Source organism: Microtus ochrogaster, chromosome 21, assembly GCF_000317375.1.
Source record: "Microtus ochrogaster isolate Prairie Vole_2 chromosome 21, MicOch1.0, whole genome shotgun sequence".
NCBI classification, from domain to species: Eukaryota; Metazoa; Chordata; class Mammalia; order Rodentia; family Cricetidae; genus Microtus; species Microtus ochrogaster.
In genome coordinates, this window is record NC_022022.1 from 27,944,063 (window position 1) to 27,958,147 (window position 14,085).

At 36.9% G+C, this 14,085-nt stretch overlaps 1 protein-coding gene across 3 annotated transcripts in view; it reads left to right on the forward strand.

The window, feature by feature from the left end:
- Tbck (TBC1 domain containing kinase) overlaps positions 1-14,085 on the forward strand; it is a 134,137-nt gene that overhangs the window by 43,869 nt on the left and 76,183 nt on the right. For all 3 annotated transcript variants that reach the window (XM_026784153.1, XM_005357301.3, XM_026784154.1), the window contains exons 15-20: positions 202-300; positions 3,105-3,167; positions 3,460-3,586; positions 4,627-4,677; positions 6,069-6,152; positions 12,238-12,323. In XM_026784153.1, the coding sequence (XP_026639954.1) occupies positions 202-300; positions 3,105-3,167; positions 3,460-3,586; positions 4,627-4,677; positions 6,069-6,152; positions 12,238-12,323 (510 nt within the window). The remainder of the gene's footprint in view (positions 1-201; positions 301-3,104; positions 3,168-3,459; positions 3,587-4,626; positions 4,678-6,068; positions 6,153-12,237; positions 12,324-14,085) is intronic.

Genomic DNA, 14,085 nt, shown 5'->3' on the forward strand with positions numbered 1-14,085 from the left:
AAAAACCAAAAAAAAAAAAAAAAAAAAAAAAAAAAAAACAATCTTCCCAGAGCACAAAACAGACAGCAAGGGAGCTGGCCCCCCTCCCTCACAGGTAGGTGGCCCTTGAATTCAGGAGAGAGTGAACCCACCCTGAGGGCATGGACTGACCAGCTCAGCTACCACCCAGGCCCTTTTGTGACTATTTTTATCTTTTTATAGGCTTATCCTTATAAAAAAAATCAAATCTGGAAAGAAGCAAGGATTGACATCCCTCCACTTATGAGGGGTTTAACGTGGGCTGCTCTTCTGGGAGTAGAGGTAAGAAAGCAAAAGGTTATAAACTGATGAGTAGTATATAAAAAGAATAAGAAGGTAAAAGAATGCTGCTGGTGTAGAGACTCATATTTCCCTTCTAAGTGCTTGGGGTGCTGTGACAGCAGGTTGCGAGTTCAAGACCAGCATGGAATCCTTGTAGAAACCCTGTCTCCGAAAACTGAACTTCCCATCAAATTTTACAGTATTAATAGGAAAGTATGTATTGAAATATGGATATCAGAATATTTGACAATTTTAAGTAGAAAAATATATGAAGAGAATAGAATATAAAGTACAATTATTGATGTGCTTTAATATTTTATTAATTCCCATGATAAATATCATTATTATTTTGAGCAGATTATCTAATGAATATATGTCAGTTAGAAGTTTGCCAAAGTTTGCCATCCTGCTTATGAAGTATGCCCCCTTTTCAATATAACTGCAACTTACAAGGTGTTCCAAGTTGATAATTCTTTTATGCCAGTTGTTATTAATGATAATAACAAAACAAGGGTTCAAAAAACATAGAGTCCATTGTGTTTGTCTACTGTTCCTGGGTGTGGGGCCTCAACTATTTTTAATCTTTATAGACTTCTATTGGCAGAATTTCTTTTTCTTTATCCTTGCTTTTCTTAATGGGTATTTAATTTCTTTGAATTTGTTTGGTTAGTTCATAAGACTGCCTATTGTTCCTTACCTCATATTAATGATTAGTACTGTAGTCCAGAAAGACCTATGATGTCAGGTTTTCCAAAGCTGTTATTAGTAGATATCCCAAAGAAATTGATCCTGTAACTAATTTTACTAAATTCTTGGCTTTCCCTACCACTATAGTAAATCATAAAAATAAAAACTTTTTCATGTGTGATCCTATAGAACATGAATAAAATTTATTGTATTTAGATAATCTTTGTGTAATGCTGTAACTAAGAAATGTTAATAAGGCTAATATTTCTATAATTACAGGGTATCCACCCTATCCCAAACGTTCCTAGTACTATCATCCTTCTGAAAAAATATATTATTTGCCTTTCCAATGTTAACAGAAAGAATTTGTTAAGATAAACCTCTCTCTAAAATAATGTCTTTATGAAAATATTGATTTATGAGTTAGTAATGCATAGAAAACATTTTGGTATGCTCTTTAGCTATGTGACTTGTGTCATTTACCTTTTGATGTATATAATTCAAAGGGTCTCTTCTGCTTGTTCTTCTTATTTATTTTTTGAAGTAAAGTTTCACACTGTTGCCATGGTGTTTAACTGTTTCTACCTCTTGAGTGTTGGGATTAAAGGTGTGCAGCAGCACACCAGGTAAAGGTCTACCTCACCAAAATGGCATATATCACTTACAATAGACCTCCATCATACATGGTCAAAGATGTGAAGAATTTTTTTTTTTATTGAGAAAAGGAAGAAAAAAAAAAAAACAAGTTTCCGCCTCCTCCCAGCCTCCCATTTCCCTCCCCCTTCTCCCACCCTTCTCTCCCTCCTCCCACCCTTCTCCCCCTCCCCACATTCCTCTCCCCCTCCCTTTCCAGTCCAAAGAGCAGTCAGGGTACCCTGCCCTGTGTTAAGTCTTAGGTCCTCCCCCCTCCGTCCATATCTTGGAAGGTGAACATCCAAACTGGCTAGGCTCCCACAAAGCCAGCACATTAAGTAGGATCAAAACCCCGTGCCATTGTCCTTGGCTTCTCTTCAGCCCTCATTGTTCGCCATGTTCAGAGAGTCCGGTTTTATCCCATGCTTTTTCAGTCACAGTCCAGCTGGCCTTGGTGAGCTCCCAATAGATCAGCCCCACTGTGTCAGTGGGTGGGTGCACCCCTCGTGGTCCTGACTTCCTTGCTCATCTTCTCCCTCCTTCTGTTCCTCATTGGGACCTTGGGAGCTCAGTCCAGTGCTCCAGTGTGGGTCTCTGTCTCTATCTCCATCCATCACCAGATGAAGGTTCTATGATGATATGCAAGATATTCGTCAGTATGGCTATAGGATAGGGTCATTTCAGGTTCCCTATCCTCAGCTGCCCAAGGAACTAACTGGGGACCTTGCCTTGGGCTCCTGGGAGCCACTCTAGGTTCAAGTCTCTTGCCAATCCCAAGGTGGCTCCCTTAAGAATTGTGCTTCCGTGCTCCCCTATCCAACCTTCCTTTATCCCAATCTTCCTTTTTCCCCAAGTTCCCCCTCCTTCCCTTGTAACTTTTCTCTCCCCATCTCCCCTTACCCCCATCCCACCCCACCAAGAAGGTGAACCCAAGGAAAAACATATAGTTATCCTCTTGGCTATAGGAAGTAGACAAAATTGCCGGGGAGAAAATTGGGATCTTGGGTGAAGAATTTTTTTTGTTGTTGCTTTTTTAGTTGTTGTTTTGTTTTTCGAGATGGGTTTTCTCTGTACCTTTGTAGCCTGTCCTGGAACTCATTCTGTAGACCAGGCTGGCCTCAGACTTACAGAGATCCACCTGTCTCTCCCTCCTGAGTGCTGGGATTAAAGATGTGCACCCCCACTGCCCAGCTAACATTTACTATAATTGGGTAAGTCTTCAAAAATAGGTATTTATATGAAACAGGTTTCTCCTACTAAGCATCACTAATCCAAAAGTTTGAAATTTAAAAGCTTTGAATATTGACATCTTGCTGAATAACTGATTTTCCAACTTTTTTATTAGAGATACTGTACCAGTAAGTTTTATGCAAATATTCCAAAAGTAGAAAAATTATAAAGTTGAAATACTTAAGATCTCAGCATATTAATGTGCAATGTCATTTTATTAAGGATATAATAAATTAATATCTTATTTTTTGCAGGGAGCTATTCATGCCAAGTATGAAGCAATTGACAAAGACACTCCAATTCCCACAGATAGACAAGTAAGGTTTTCCTAAGGCAATTCTGCTAATTCTTTAAATGTTAAAAGGAGTGAGGAAAATCCTCTTCCTTTCATTATTACTGCCCGATGTATATGGTGTTAGAAAAGGAGTTAATATATTCAGAAACTAATGTGTGATATTTCCAAAGATTTGTTGAAAAACTTGAAAACTTTTATCAACAGATTATAAGGTGAAATAGTCTGTAAAATATCTCTTCTCTCATTTATTGAAGAAACAAGGGCTTCTGTAGGATCATCCATTACAGTATATCTCAATGCTTTGCTGGTTACAGATTGAAGTGGATATTCCTCGCTGTCATCAGTATGATGAACTGTTATCATCCCCAGAAGGTCATGCAAAGTTCCGGCGTGTACTGAAAGCTTGGGTAGTTTCTCATCCTGATCTTGTGTACTGGCAAGGTTAGTTACTAGGACATTTCTTCAAGTCTTTTACATTTTGAGGGGGAATAAAACACTAAAATTCCAGGGCATTTTGAAGATGTTAACTCTACATAAATTATCAAACAAACTTGTTCTAAATGCTTTAAAGAAAATATTTTACATGATATTTAAGAATAGACAGCTTGAGGTGGCATTGGGAAAGCAGAGTCTAATCTTGTGGAAACAATTTTAATCTCATCAAAGTAGTGATGAGATTAAACTTTTACCATGAAAGACATTAGGCTATTTGAGAATATTACTATTTAAGCATTCCTAATATATAATTACTGTAATTATTAGGGAAAGATTATCACTTTGAAATTGCTCATTTTAGTTGTTTCCTTTTTCTCCCTAGTATCTTTAATGGATTTTTAGCATTTGCCATTATTATCTTTATGATCACTAGTTTATGAATGAGGAGCCTGTTCAATCCAACCCTATTTTTGAGTGTTTTGTTGTAAGCAGTGGTTTTTGATTTCGAGTTTCATATTGATTATTTACTACTCCTAAAGGTTTGACTATTTGTTGCCCAGCACATTTCAGAGACATTCTATATCCTCTGAACCCATTGTAGATATATTTTGTGTGTTCGTTCAGAATGATAATAAGTGAATAGCATTATTATCAATAAAACAAATCTGTATTTGTATAATTTTTCACTAATTGTAAAGATTTTTTATAACATAAAGAAAAAGCACTTGTGGCAAAGATCCATCTCTTAAGTGAGAAAGCATACCTGAAGGGGCCACATAATTATCAAGTTCACATACAGAATGAGTCAGAATTGTGATGTAAAGTCCTCTAACATATTCATGTGTCACTATTACTTTGTTGCTCTTTTCCTCATAATCATATGTATGATTAATAATAACTGGCTTATTTTGGATATTGATGATATGGAAGATGCAGAACAGGCATCTGTGTAGATGTACTTAAAATGCTTAACATTTGGAAGGAATGCAAGACTGAGTAAATGGAATGTATTCATTTTACTTTTTGCCTCAATTCATCTACATCAGGTCTTGACTCACTGTGCGCTCCATTCCTGTATCTAAATTTCAACAATGAAGGTAAGCTTTTTTACCACTGAGAGATAATTATGCATATTATTCTTAAATATAGGGCTCAGAAATAGAAGTTCTTGTCTTAAAATTTTTATATTTTACCTTATATGTATCATAAAATACAGTGAAATAAAATTAATTTCTCTTGGAGAGTAAAAGTAATTAGTATTGAAGGGTATTCCTTGTCACCAGTTTATGTCTAAAAGTTTGGTGGAAATTAGGCTAATTCTTCTAAATTAATTTACCCACTTTGATAACTTATAATTTGATAATTTTTATAGATTTTGGGAGAAGATTCTGACTTCTCTAGAAATTGCTGTTAAGTATGTTTTCCAAATAATTTATAAACCAATCAATATCATCAAAGTCTCTCCTTTATCAGGTTCCTGTCCATGTTATATCAATTGTACTTCTTTGATAAAGACCTCTTAGTTCTTTTTCTGCACTATGTCAACACTTTATGGATCAGGTGATTGATCCTCTGTCTGTTTTGTTCTCACAGACTGGTACCCATACTAGTGCTGCCAATCTTTGTTCTCAAAACTCATACCCACATGCTAGTGGTACCAGCTTTATTCTCATGGACTAGTGCCCATGTGCTAGTTCTGCCAAACTTTGTTTGACAGTGTGTTAATTAATGGCAGGATTTTTTCTGTCCCTCCATTTTAGGACCATTTATAATGGATTTTTAAAATAGTATTTGGTAAATTCAATAGAATCAAATTTTGAATTCTGAATTACATCACACTTGGAGTATTTTATCCTATATTACTTTAATATATAGGTATCTCACCTTAGACTACCCATTTTTCATATGTTATCATAAGAAACAGAAGCTTCCGGAATTGAGTAGAGAAGGCATAATCTCCAAAAACTTCTATTTCTCTCTCTGAATGATTTTGTAGTGCACTGTTCTGATATCCTCACTCATTAGTCTGCACTTCAGCTGCTGTGTTTACTTTGGTATATCCAATTATGGGACACCGATCCAAGAATAATAAAATATCTGTATTTGAAAGTACAGGTTATGACTAGTATTCCTAACTCCAGAAATCTTGCCTGGATCAGTAGCAATTAAGGATTGTGAGGCTTAATTGTGAGTACCTCATTAGTAATTTGTGTTTAGAAATTAAAATAAATAACGTTCAGGCAATAAAGATTTTACTATTGTGACACAATAATTGCCACAGTAGTTTGAAATTGAGGTTACTGGAATGTTTATCTTTTATTGTCTCAATTTTTTAAATAGCAGAAGCTTTTCTTCCTATACTTTTCTGTTTCTAGCACTTATTACCATATTTATTGTTTAATAGTAGACTCAAAAATATTGTACTGAGTGAATAACAGCTGGTCATTACCCTATTAACTGATTTTGTATTTGCTTTATTCTTTCTTAGCCTTAGCTTATGCATGCATGTCTGCTTTTATTCCCAAATACCTGTATAACTTCTTCTTGAAAGACAACTCACATGTAATTCAAGGTAAGCAAATGACTTTTTCTGTCTTTATATAGGACAAATTTCTATCAAAAATAACCAATCTTGTCTTCATATGGTATTGTTTTTTTCTTAGCAAAACTAACTTATCTTCAGGATAATAGTCTTGACCCAGTAGCATATGTTGATGGTTCATCACCAAGACCCAGGAAGAAGTATAAAGAATTTATTCCTACAAATTCACAAGGAATTATAGTCCTTTTCTGTGACAGTCTTAATGACTAATATCTGCTCTCAACTCGGTTCAGATGCAGATGTATTAGTTTAATAATGTGAAGTTTACTCTTTGTTTTTACCAACTAAAATGAAAACGAACTATTTTAGAGGAGTGTTTGATAGCTTACAGTATAGGCATATGGTAGCCAATGAATGTTGGCGCAGCATTAAGCATGTTTGAATTGTTTTATAAGATTGTGGTGTATTCCCACCTTAAAGATACAGCTGCTAAATGTCAGAATGGAAAAGATACATACCATCTAAGTTTAGGGTATAAAATTTCTCCAACATTCTGTTTAGATGTATATTTTTCTAAGTCCTTTAAGGGAAGGGACAGCATCTTTTTCATAGTGATGTTCTGTCATTTATAGCAGTACCATGTTGTTTAGGTTAGAATATGGGTAAAAATATGAGTAAATCCAGGTATTTTTGAAAACTAAATATGGCAGTAACTACTCCAAATACTATGTGCCAAACCATGCAAACTAGGATGTATGATCCCACCACACAGACTTCAGCAAGGCGTTAGCGTAGAGAGAGGGAAGGAGAAAAACTGTAGCTGCCAAATGTGATGTGTGCAAATAAGTCTCCTTTCTCCACACCCACTACGTGTGCAGGGGAGGGCCAAAGTCACTTTCACTGTCGTGATTTAGAGAAGGCAGTTTAATATCTGTTCATGATATTTTGCTTTAATGGTAGGCTATATAGAGAAAGCAAGGAATAAGTATTGAGTCTGGCAAGAATTTCTTGTATCATATGACTAATCTTTTTTTTTTCCAGTATAGAAATTGTTCTAAATAGAAAGGTTACTAGATAATCCTGCTTGCTATTTTAAAAAAGATTGTTTGCATATATAACCCTAAATAAAGATTATTTTTCTTGGGCTGAGGAGATAATTTAATGGTACAGTGCTTGCTTAGCATGTGTGAGGCCCTGGTTCAATCCCCGACACCACCACATTTTTAAAATAAATCATTTTTCTCTATTTTTTGAGCCCTCTCTTCCCATGTAGTTATAAAAATTTTTGCTGCATCTTTGGCTTCTAGTAAGTAGTTCAAGCCTTTATTGCCACATTGTTAGTGGAAATAACTTCATTGCTTCCTGAATGCTGGGATCTGCATACCGTGTATGTGTTTTGTTTGGTTGGTTTGGGTTTTGTCTCTCTAGACTGGCTAGTCTGAAACTTGGTGTTTGGCTCAAGCAGGCTTTGTTCCTCCTGCCTCTGGCATGATGGAATTGGAAGCATACATGACCACTGGCAGCATGTTTCTGCCTGCTGATGCTACCATCATCTTTAGGACGAATTAACAATATTATGATAATGGATGGCAAATTAAGAGTCCGTTCTGAATGGTGAGCAGACACAATCACTTGCCTTGAATCTGTCGTCCATGTCCTTCATCTCTGCTTTCCCCAGCTAAGAGAGTCAATGCTGAGAAGCTAGTCAGAGAGGAAACCAATGTGGATACTGAAGTGGAGATTTGGAAAGTTCCTCTCTCATACACACCATTCAATGTTTTAAGTAAACAAAATGGCTTATTTATAAACAGCCAAAAACTATGATATTATCAGGTGAAATTCTAACATCAGTTTCATTTGGGGTTGTAATTACAGAGTGTATAGTAAGTAAAAGAGAACAATTAATTTTAGTAAACAGAAATTAGAAGGCACAATTCATTATCATTGTATACCTCATTTCAAAAACTGAAACTACAAGATTTCTTTAAAACATAGGAAGTTTATATGTGGTTTTATGGTGTAGTTTAGAAACTACCCTTGAGATTTTAGGGATGATTGTAAAATATCTTCATTTTAAAAACTGAGTAATATTCACCTTTAGAAAATACTACCTTTGATACTGTTTTAAGAATCATGACTCATATTTTTATCATTTTTGCAACTCATAATTATAGTATTTTATCATTTTAATATTCCTTTAAAATGGTTAGTCAGGGCTGAAAGATGGCTCAATAATTAAAGCACTGTTCTTCCAGAAGACCTGGGTTCACCTCGCAGCACCCACATGACAGCCCACATGTCTAAGTCCAGCCCTCTTCTTGCCTCCTTGAACACAAGGCGTGAGCGTGTTATACAGACATGCATGTAAACAAAATACCCATACACATTAATATATATATATATTAAAAAACTATCAGTAGTGTTAAATGTGTAGAATATTCTGTTTTAATCTAACCGCTGTTATATTTTGTTGTAACTACCTTTAGTTTCCTTCTCAAATCAAATCTAAGGATATGTACAATTGGGTTTTTTTGTTACTTTATGGAACTTTAAATTCTATTATGGGAGAACTTGTAATATGGGTTTACGTATATTTTTATACATAATAATATATGTTAAACATATATTCTCTCATTCTCATATTTCTCCCTGAAATAAAGAGCTCACACTGAGCTTCATTTGAAAGCTTGTTCTCCACAGCCCAAACTTTGCCAGCTTTATAGATTATATTGATCAATGTGGAGTTATATTCAATACAATAAGACACAAATGGTGTACTTGTATATATCTGTGTATTTGAGTGTGTGAATGCTAGTATAAATCCAGTCACTGGCGTTTGGCAGAACACAAGGAAAATATGGGTGAGGTTTCTTCAGTAAATCCTTAATTAGCTGTATAAATCCGATAGTAATTAAGTTTATCAGACTTGAGTAGGAATGATGTTTAATAAACCCAAGCATAGCTGTGGAGAATTGCCTGAGGCATGAATTTCTGCTTTAAATTGGAACATGCTTTTTGGAAGTTGAAAGTTAATAACTATAGTTTATCAATATACAATTGAGTACAAAACTCAAGTCCAAATGGATTAAAGACCTCAATATCAGTCCGAACACACTGAACCTGATAGAAGAGAAAGTGGGAAGTACTCTACAACACATGGGCACAGGAGACCACTTCCTATGTATAACCCCAGCAGCACAGACATTAAGGGCCTAATTGAATAAATGGGACCTCCCGAGACTGAGAAGCTTCTGTAAAGCAAAGGACACTGTCACTAAGACAAAAAGGCAACCCACTTACTGGGAGAAGATCTTCACCAACCCCGCAACTGACAAAGGTCTGATCTCCAAAATATATAAAGAACTCAAGAAACTAGACCGTAAAAGGCTAATCAACCCAATTATAAAATGGGGCACTGAGCTGAACAGAGAATTCTCAACAGAAGAAGTTCAAATGGCCAAAAGACACTTAAGGTCATGCTCAACTTCCTTAGCGATCAGGGAAATGCAAATCAAGACAACTTTAAGATACCATCTTACACCTGTCAGAATGGCTAAAATGAAAAACACCAATGATAGCCTTTGCTGGAGAGGTTGTGGAGAAAGGGGACACTCACCCATTGCTGGTGGGAATGCAAACTTGTGCAACCACTCTGGAAAGCAGTGTGGCGGTTTCTCAGGAAATTCGGGATCAACCTACCCCTGGACCCAGCAATACCACTCTTGGGAATATACCCAAGAGAGGCCCCATCATACAACAAAAGTATATGCTCAACTATGTTCATAGCAGCATTGTTTGTAATAGCCAGAACCTGAAACCAACCTAGATGCCCTTCAATGGAAGAATGGATGAAGAAAGTATGGAATATATACATATTAGAGTATTACTCAGCAGTAAAAAACAAGGACTTCTTGAATTTTGCATACAAATGGATGGAAATAGAAAACACTATCCTGAGTGAGGTAAACCAGACCCAAAAAGAGGAACATGGGATGTACTCACTCATATTTGGTTTCTAGCCATAAATAAAGGACATTGAGCTTATAATTCACGTTCCTAGAGAAGCTAAATAAGAAGGTGAATCCAAAGACAAACATATAGTCATCCTCCTGAATATTAACCTTCATCAGGCTATCAAATGAGACAGAGACAGAGACCCACATTGGAGCACTGGACAGAAATCTCAAGGTCCAAATCAGGAGCAGAAGGAGAGAGAGAAGCAAGGAACTCAGGACCGTGAGGGCTGCACCCACACACTGAGACAATGAGGATGTTCTATTGGGAATACACCAAGGTCAGCTGGCCTGGTCTGAAAAAGCATGGCATAAAACCGGACTAGCGGACAATGAGGACTACTGAGAACTCAAGAACAATGGCAGTGGGTTTTTGATCCTACTGCATGTACTGGCTTTGGGGGAGCCTAGGCAGTTTGGATGCTCACCTTACTAGCCCTGGATAGAGGTGGGCGGTCCTTGGGCTTCCCACAGGTCAGGGAACCCTGATTGCTCTTCGAGCTGATGAGGGAGGGGGACTTGATCAGGGGGAGGGCGAGGGAAATAGGAGGCAGTGGCGGGGAGGAGACAGAAATCCTTAATAAATAAATAAATTTAAAAAAATATACAATTGAGTACTTATGGTGGCTGATGTTGCATCCATCTGGTTTCTTGTAGATTGAAATTATAAATATATCACAAGGGAGGATGGGAAAGCAGTTATAAAAAACTTAAATGTCAACATTTCCTAGGCCATTCAAATATGTCCTAGATCTTCAATTTGATTTGTTTCTCTCAAAGCTAATTGAAATTATACCATATTATTCTGAGACAGGAAAAAATAGGGTAGTGGATAAATTAGAATCTGTTGTATAAGAATGAAGAGTATCTCAAGAAATGTGTTAATTGTTGGGCAGTGGTGGCACACGCCTTTAATCCCAGCACTTGGGAGGCAGAGGCAGGTGGATCTCTGTGAGTTGGAGGCCAGCCTGGTCTACAAGAGCTAGTTCCAGGACAGGAACCAAAAGCTATGGAGAAACCCTGTCCCGAAAAAGAAAAAAAAGAAGAAATGTGTTCATTGAGCATCCAGTTCTTTATCTAGAATGCGTAGATAACATTTACATTAGGTCAGTGATAGGATTGAGTTATATCACTGAATAGAGTACAACAATAGCATTTCCTTTGCATGACTTGATGATGCCTATTAAAAGCATGCATGGTATTTATAAGCAAGAATTTGGAACAGTTTTAGTTGAGAAAAAATAAGTTACTTTTACTTATTATTGTTTCTTGAAATAACACAAGTGCTTGTATAAACTGATAAAGCGGGGTAACATTATTTTTATAGATTATTTCATCAAATAATTCAGTTTTAAAAATCAATTACGTTATTGAAGAAAATTGAGATTTTTTTCATTTTTATTAAGTTATTTTGATTTAAATTTCAAAAACGAAATTGAGCTCATTTGTCTTGCTGTGTTTTCTTCCTTTGCCTTGCAGTGCAGGATGTCTTAGATTTCACACTCTTCTCCCTCTACTCCCACGATTTTGCCTTTACACGCTTTAATTGTTTTTAATAAGCAAAAGAAAGTTACTGATTTGGAGCACATGCTACCACAATCTTATTTAGGTCCATCAGAATGTCTTTAATAAATTGGTAAAATTAGTAGGAAAAACCTTACAAGTAGAAAAGATGCTGAACTTTGATATAGAAATCAATCTGGGGGCACAGTCACTCTCCTGTGCCTGCTTGTCTTTCACTGTTCCTTAGTTGTGGGTCTTTCCCAGCTTTAGGACTTTCAGTCACAGAGAAACAGATTTGCTGTCGCCAGAGAAAATGTATTTGTATTGTTTGGTTCGAAAGTGTCAATCATCCTGTGTTTAATTTGTGACTCGAGAAATAACAGATAGCTCTGAGAGTAAACTGTAGCATAGTATATTTGTGTTTGTTTAATATTTAGCATTGCAATTGAAGTAGTAACAGAATGGAAAATATTTGTTAAAGTACTCTTGCTTTGTAGAGCAGTTAGCTTCTCAGTCAGCATGAGCTATGCTTCACTCACTTTAGTTTTTGAGGTAGTTGGTGAAGATGGCGATGGTCTTTAGCATTGTTGTCTTTTCAGAGTACCTGACCGTGTTCTCTCAGATGATTGCGTTCCACGATCCAGAGCTGAGTAATCATCTTAACGAGATTGGCTTCATTCCTGACGTAAGTACACCTGGTATGTTAGGAAAGCAGGGGGTGAAAAGTTATAAAGTCCAGCAGAAGGGACAGAATACAAGATGGCATTCTTAAATTGTTGGTGGTCATAAATTGTTGTAAATGTTGTCTGCACAAATTACTGAAGCTGACTACAGCTTTGTGTTTGTGCAGTTACTTTCCATGTCCTCATGTAAAAAGTTTCATTTTCCTTGGCATACTTATTATTAACAATGTGTTGTTTAAAGCCCATTGAAGGGGCTGGAGAGATGGCTCAGTGGTGAAGTGATGGAGGAAGGTCATTGGTTAATTAAATAAAGAAGCTGCTTGCCCTGATAGGTTAAAACATAGGTGGGAGGAGGAGGAAGTGAGCTCAGAGACTCGACAGCTCTCCTCTCCTCTCGGGGGTAGATGCCTCAGAGAGACATGATGCTCCACTCTTGCAGGCAGAGGCGAGAGCTCTGCTCTCTGAGGTACATGCGATGAAGCTCCGACCCAGGATGGACGTAGGCTAGAATCTCCCTGATAAGCCACCTTGTGGGCTACAGCACATTATTAGAGATGGGCTAGTCCAGGTGCGAGAGGCTAGATAGAAAGGGCCAAGCAGTGATTAAAAGAATACAGTGTCCGTGTAATTATTTCGGGGCATAAGCTAGCCTAGCAGGCGGCTGGGGTGCTGGGGACACAGCCCCGCTGCTCCTATTACTACAGTGAAGAGTACTGCTTGCTCTTCTAAAGGTCCTGAGTTCAATTCCTGACAGGCACATGATGGCTCCCACCATCTATAATGAGAGCTGCTACCCTCTTCTGGCCTGCAGGCAGAATAAATAAAAATCTTTAAAAAAATTGAAGAGTGGATTAAAAATAGTGTTTTTATGAATTTATCACAAATTTCATGCAATGTATTTTAGTCATATTAACCCTCTTTTCCATCTCCTATCTCTCTCCCTCCCCCCTCCCTTCCTCCCTCCCTCTCCCCCTACCTACACAATTTTGTGTGTGCACTGCTGGTCAATTCCTCTCCCTCTTCCTCCTCTCTAAATTCATCAAGTTCAGTTTGTGATTTCCAAATAACTTCAGTGTGAGCCATGGTCAACTTACTAGAGAAAGTGTTTTAGTAAATTGTGCCATGAAGGGATTTCACCTTGACTCGTGGCACAGAAAATTGAGAATCCTTAATGTCCGTGTGTGTTTGTATGTGTGTGTGCCTGTATCTGTGTCTGTGTGTGTAGCTGAAACAAATTTACCAAGCAGTATTTCATACTTCCTGCACATATTCTTATATTTTTAAATGTTTATAACCAGTTGAAGTTTTAACTTCAACCTCAAAATGCTTGTATGAAGAATTTATAAAAAATAAACTGATTATAATGCATATACAAATAAACTGTAGGATAGAGATTTCTTTGTATATCTTAACTCCTGATCAGTCTTTTCTCTGAAAAGCTTCTACCCTGAAACTGACTTGTTGAAAGGTTTGGGTGAAAATATTTATCTTAATACTCCACACATTTCAAAGTGCTAACAATAGCAGTGATTAAGTAAATGTGTAGAAAGTGTTTGAAAGTGTAAAAATAACTAACTAATTAGTTCTTTCCTTGGTCCTACCCCTTGGCATCCAGTCCGGTAACAATCTACCTTCTTCAATTCTATTGCTCTTTGTATTGGCTTCAGGAAACCTACCATATCATCCCCCATTATCAGTGGCATGTGCCACTAGATTTGGAGAGAAACAGCTTTTGAGTGTGAATCCTTTTTTTTTTTACTTTTT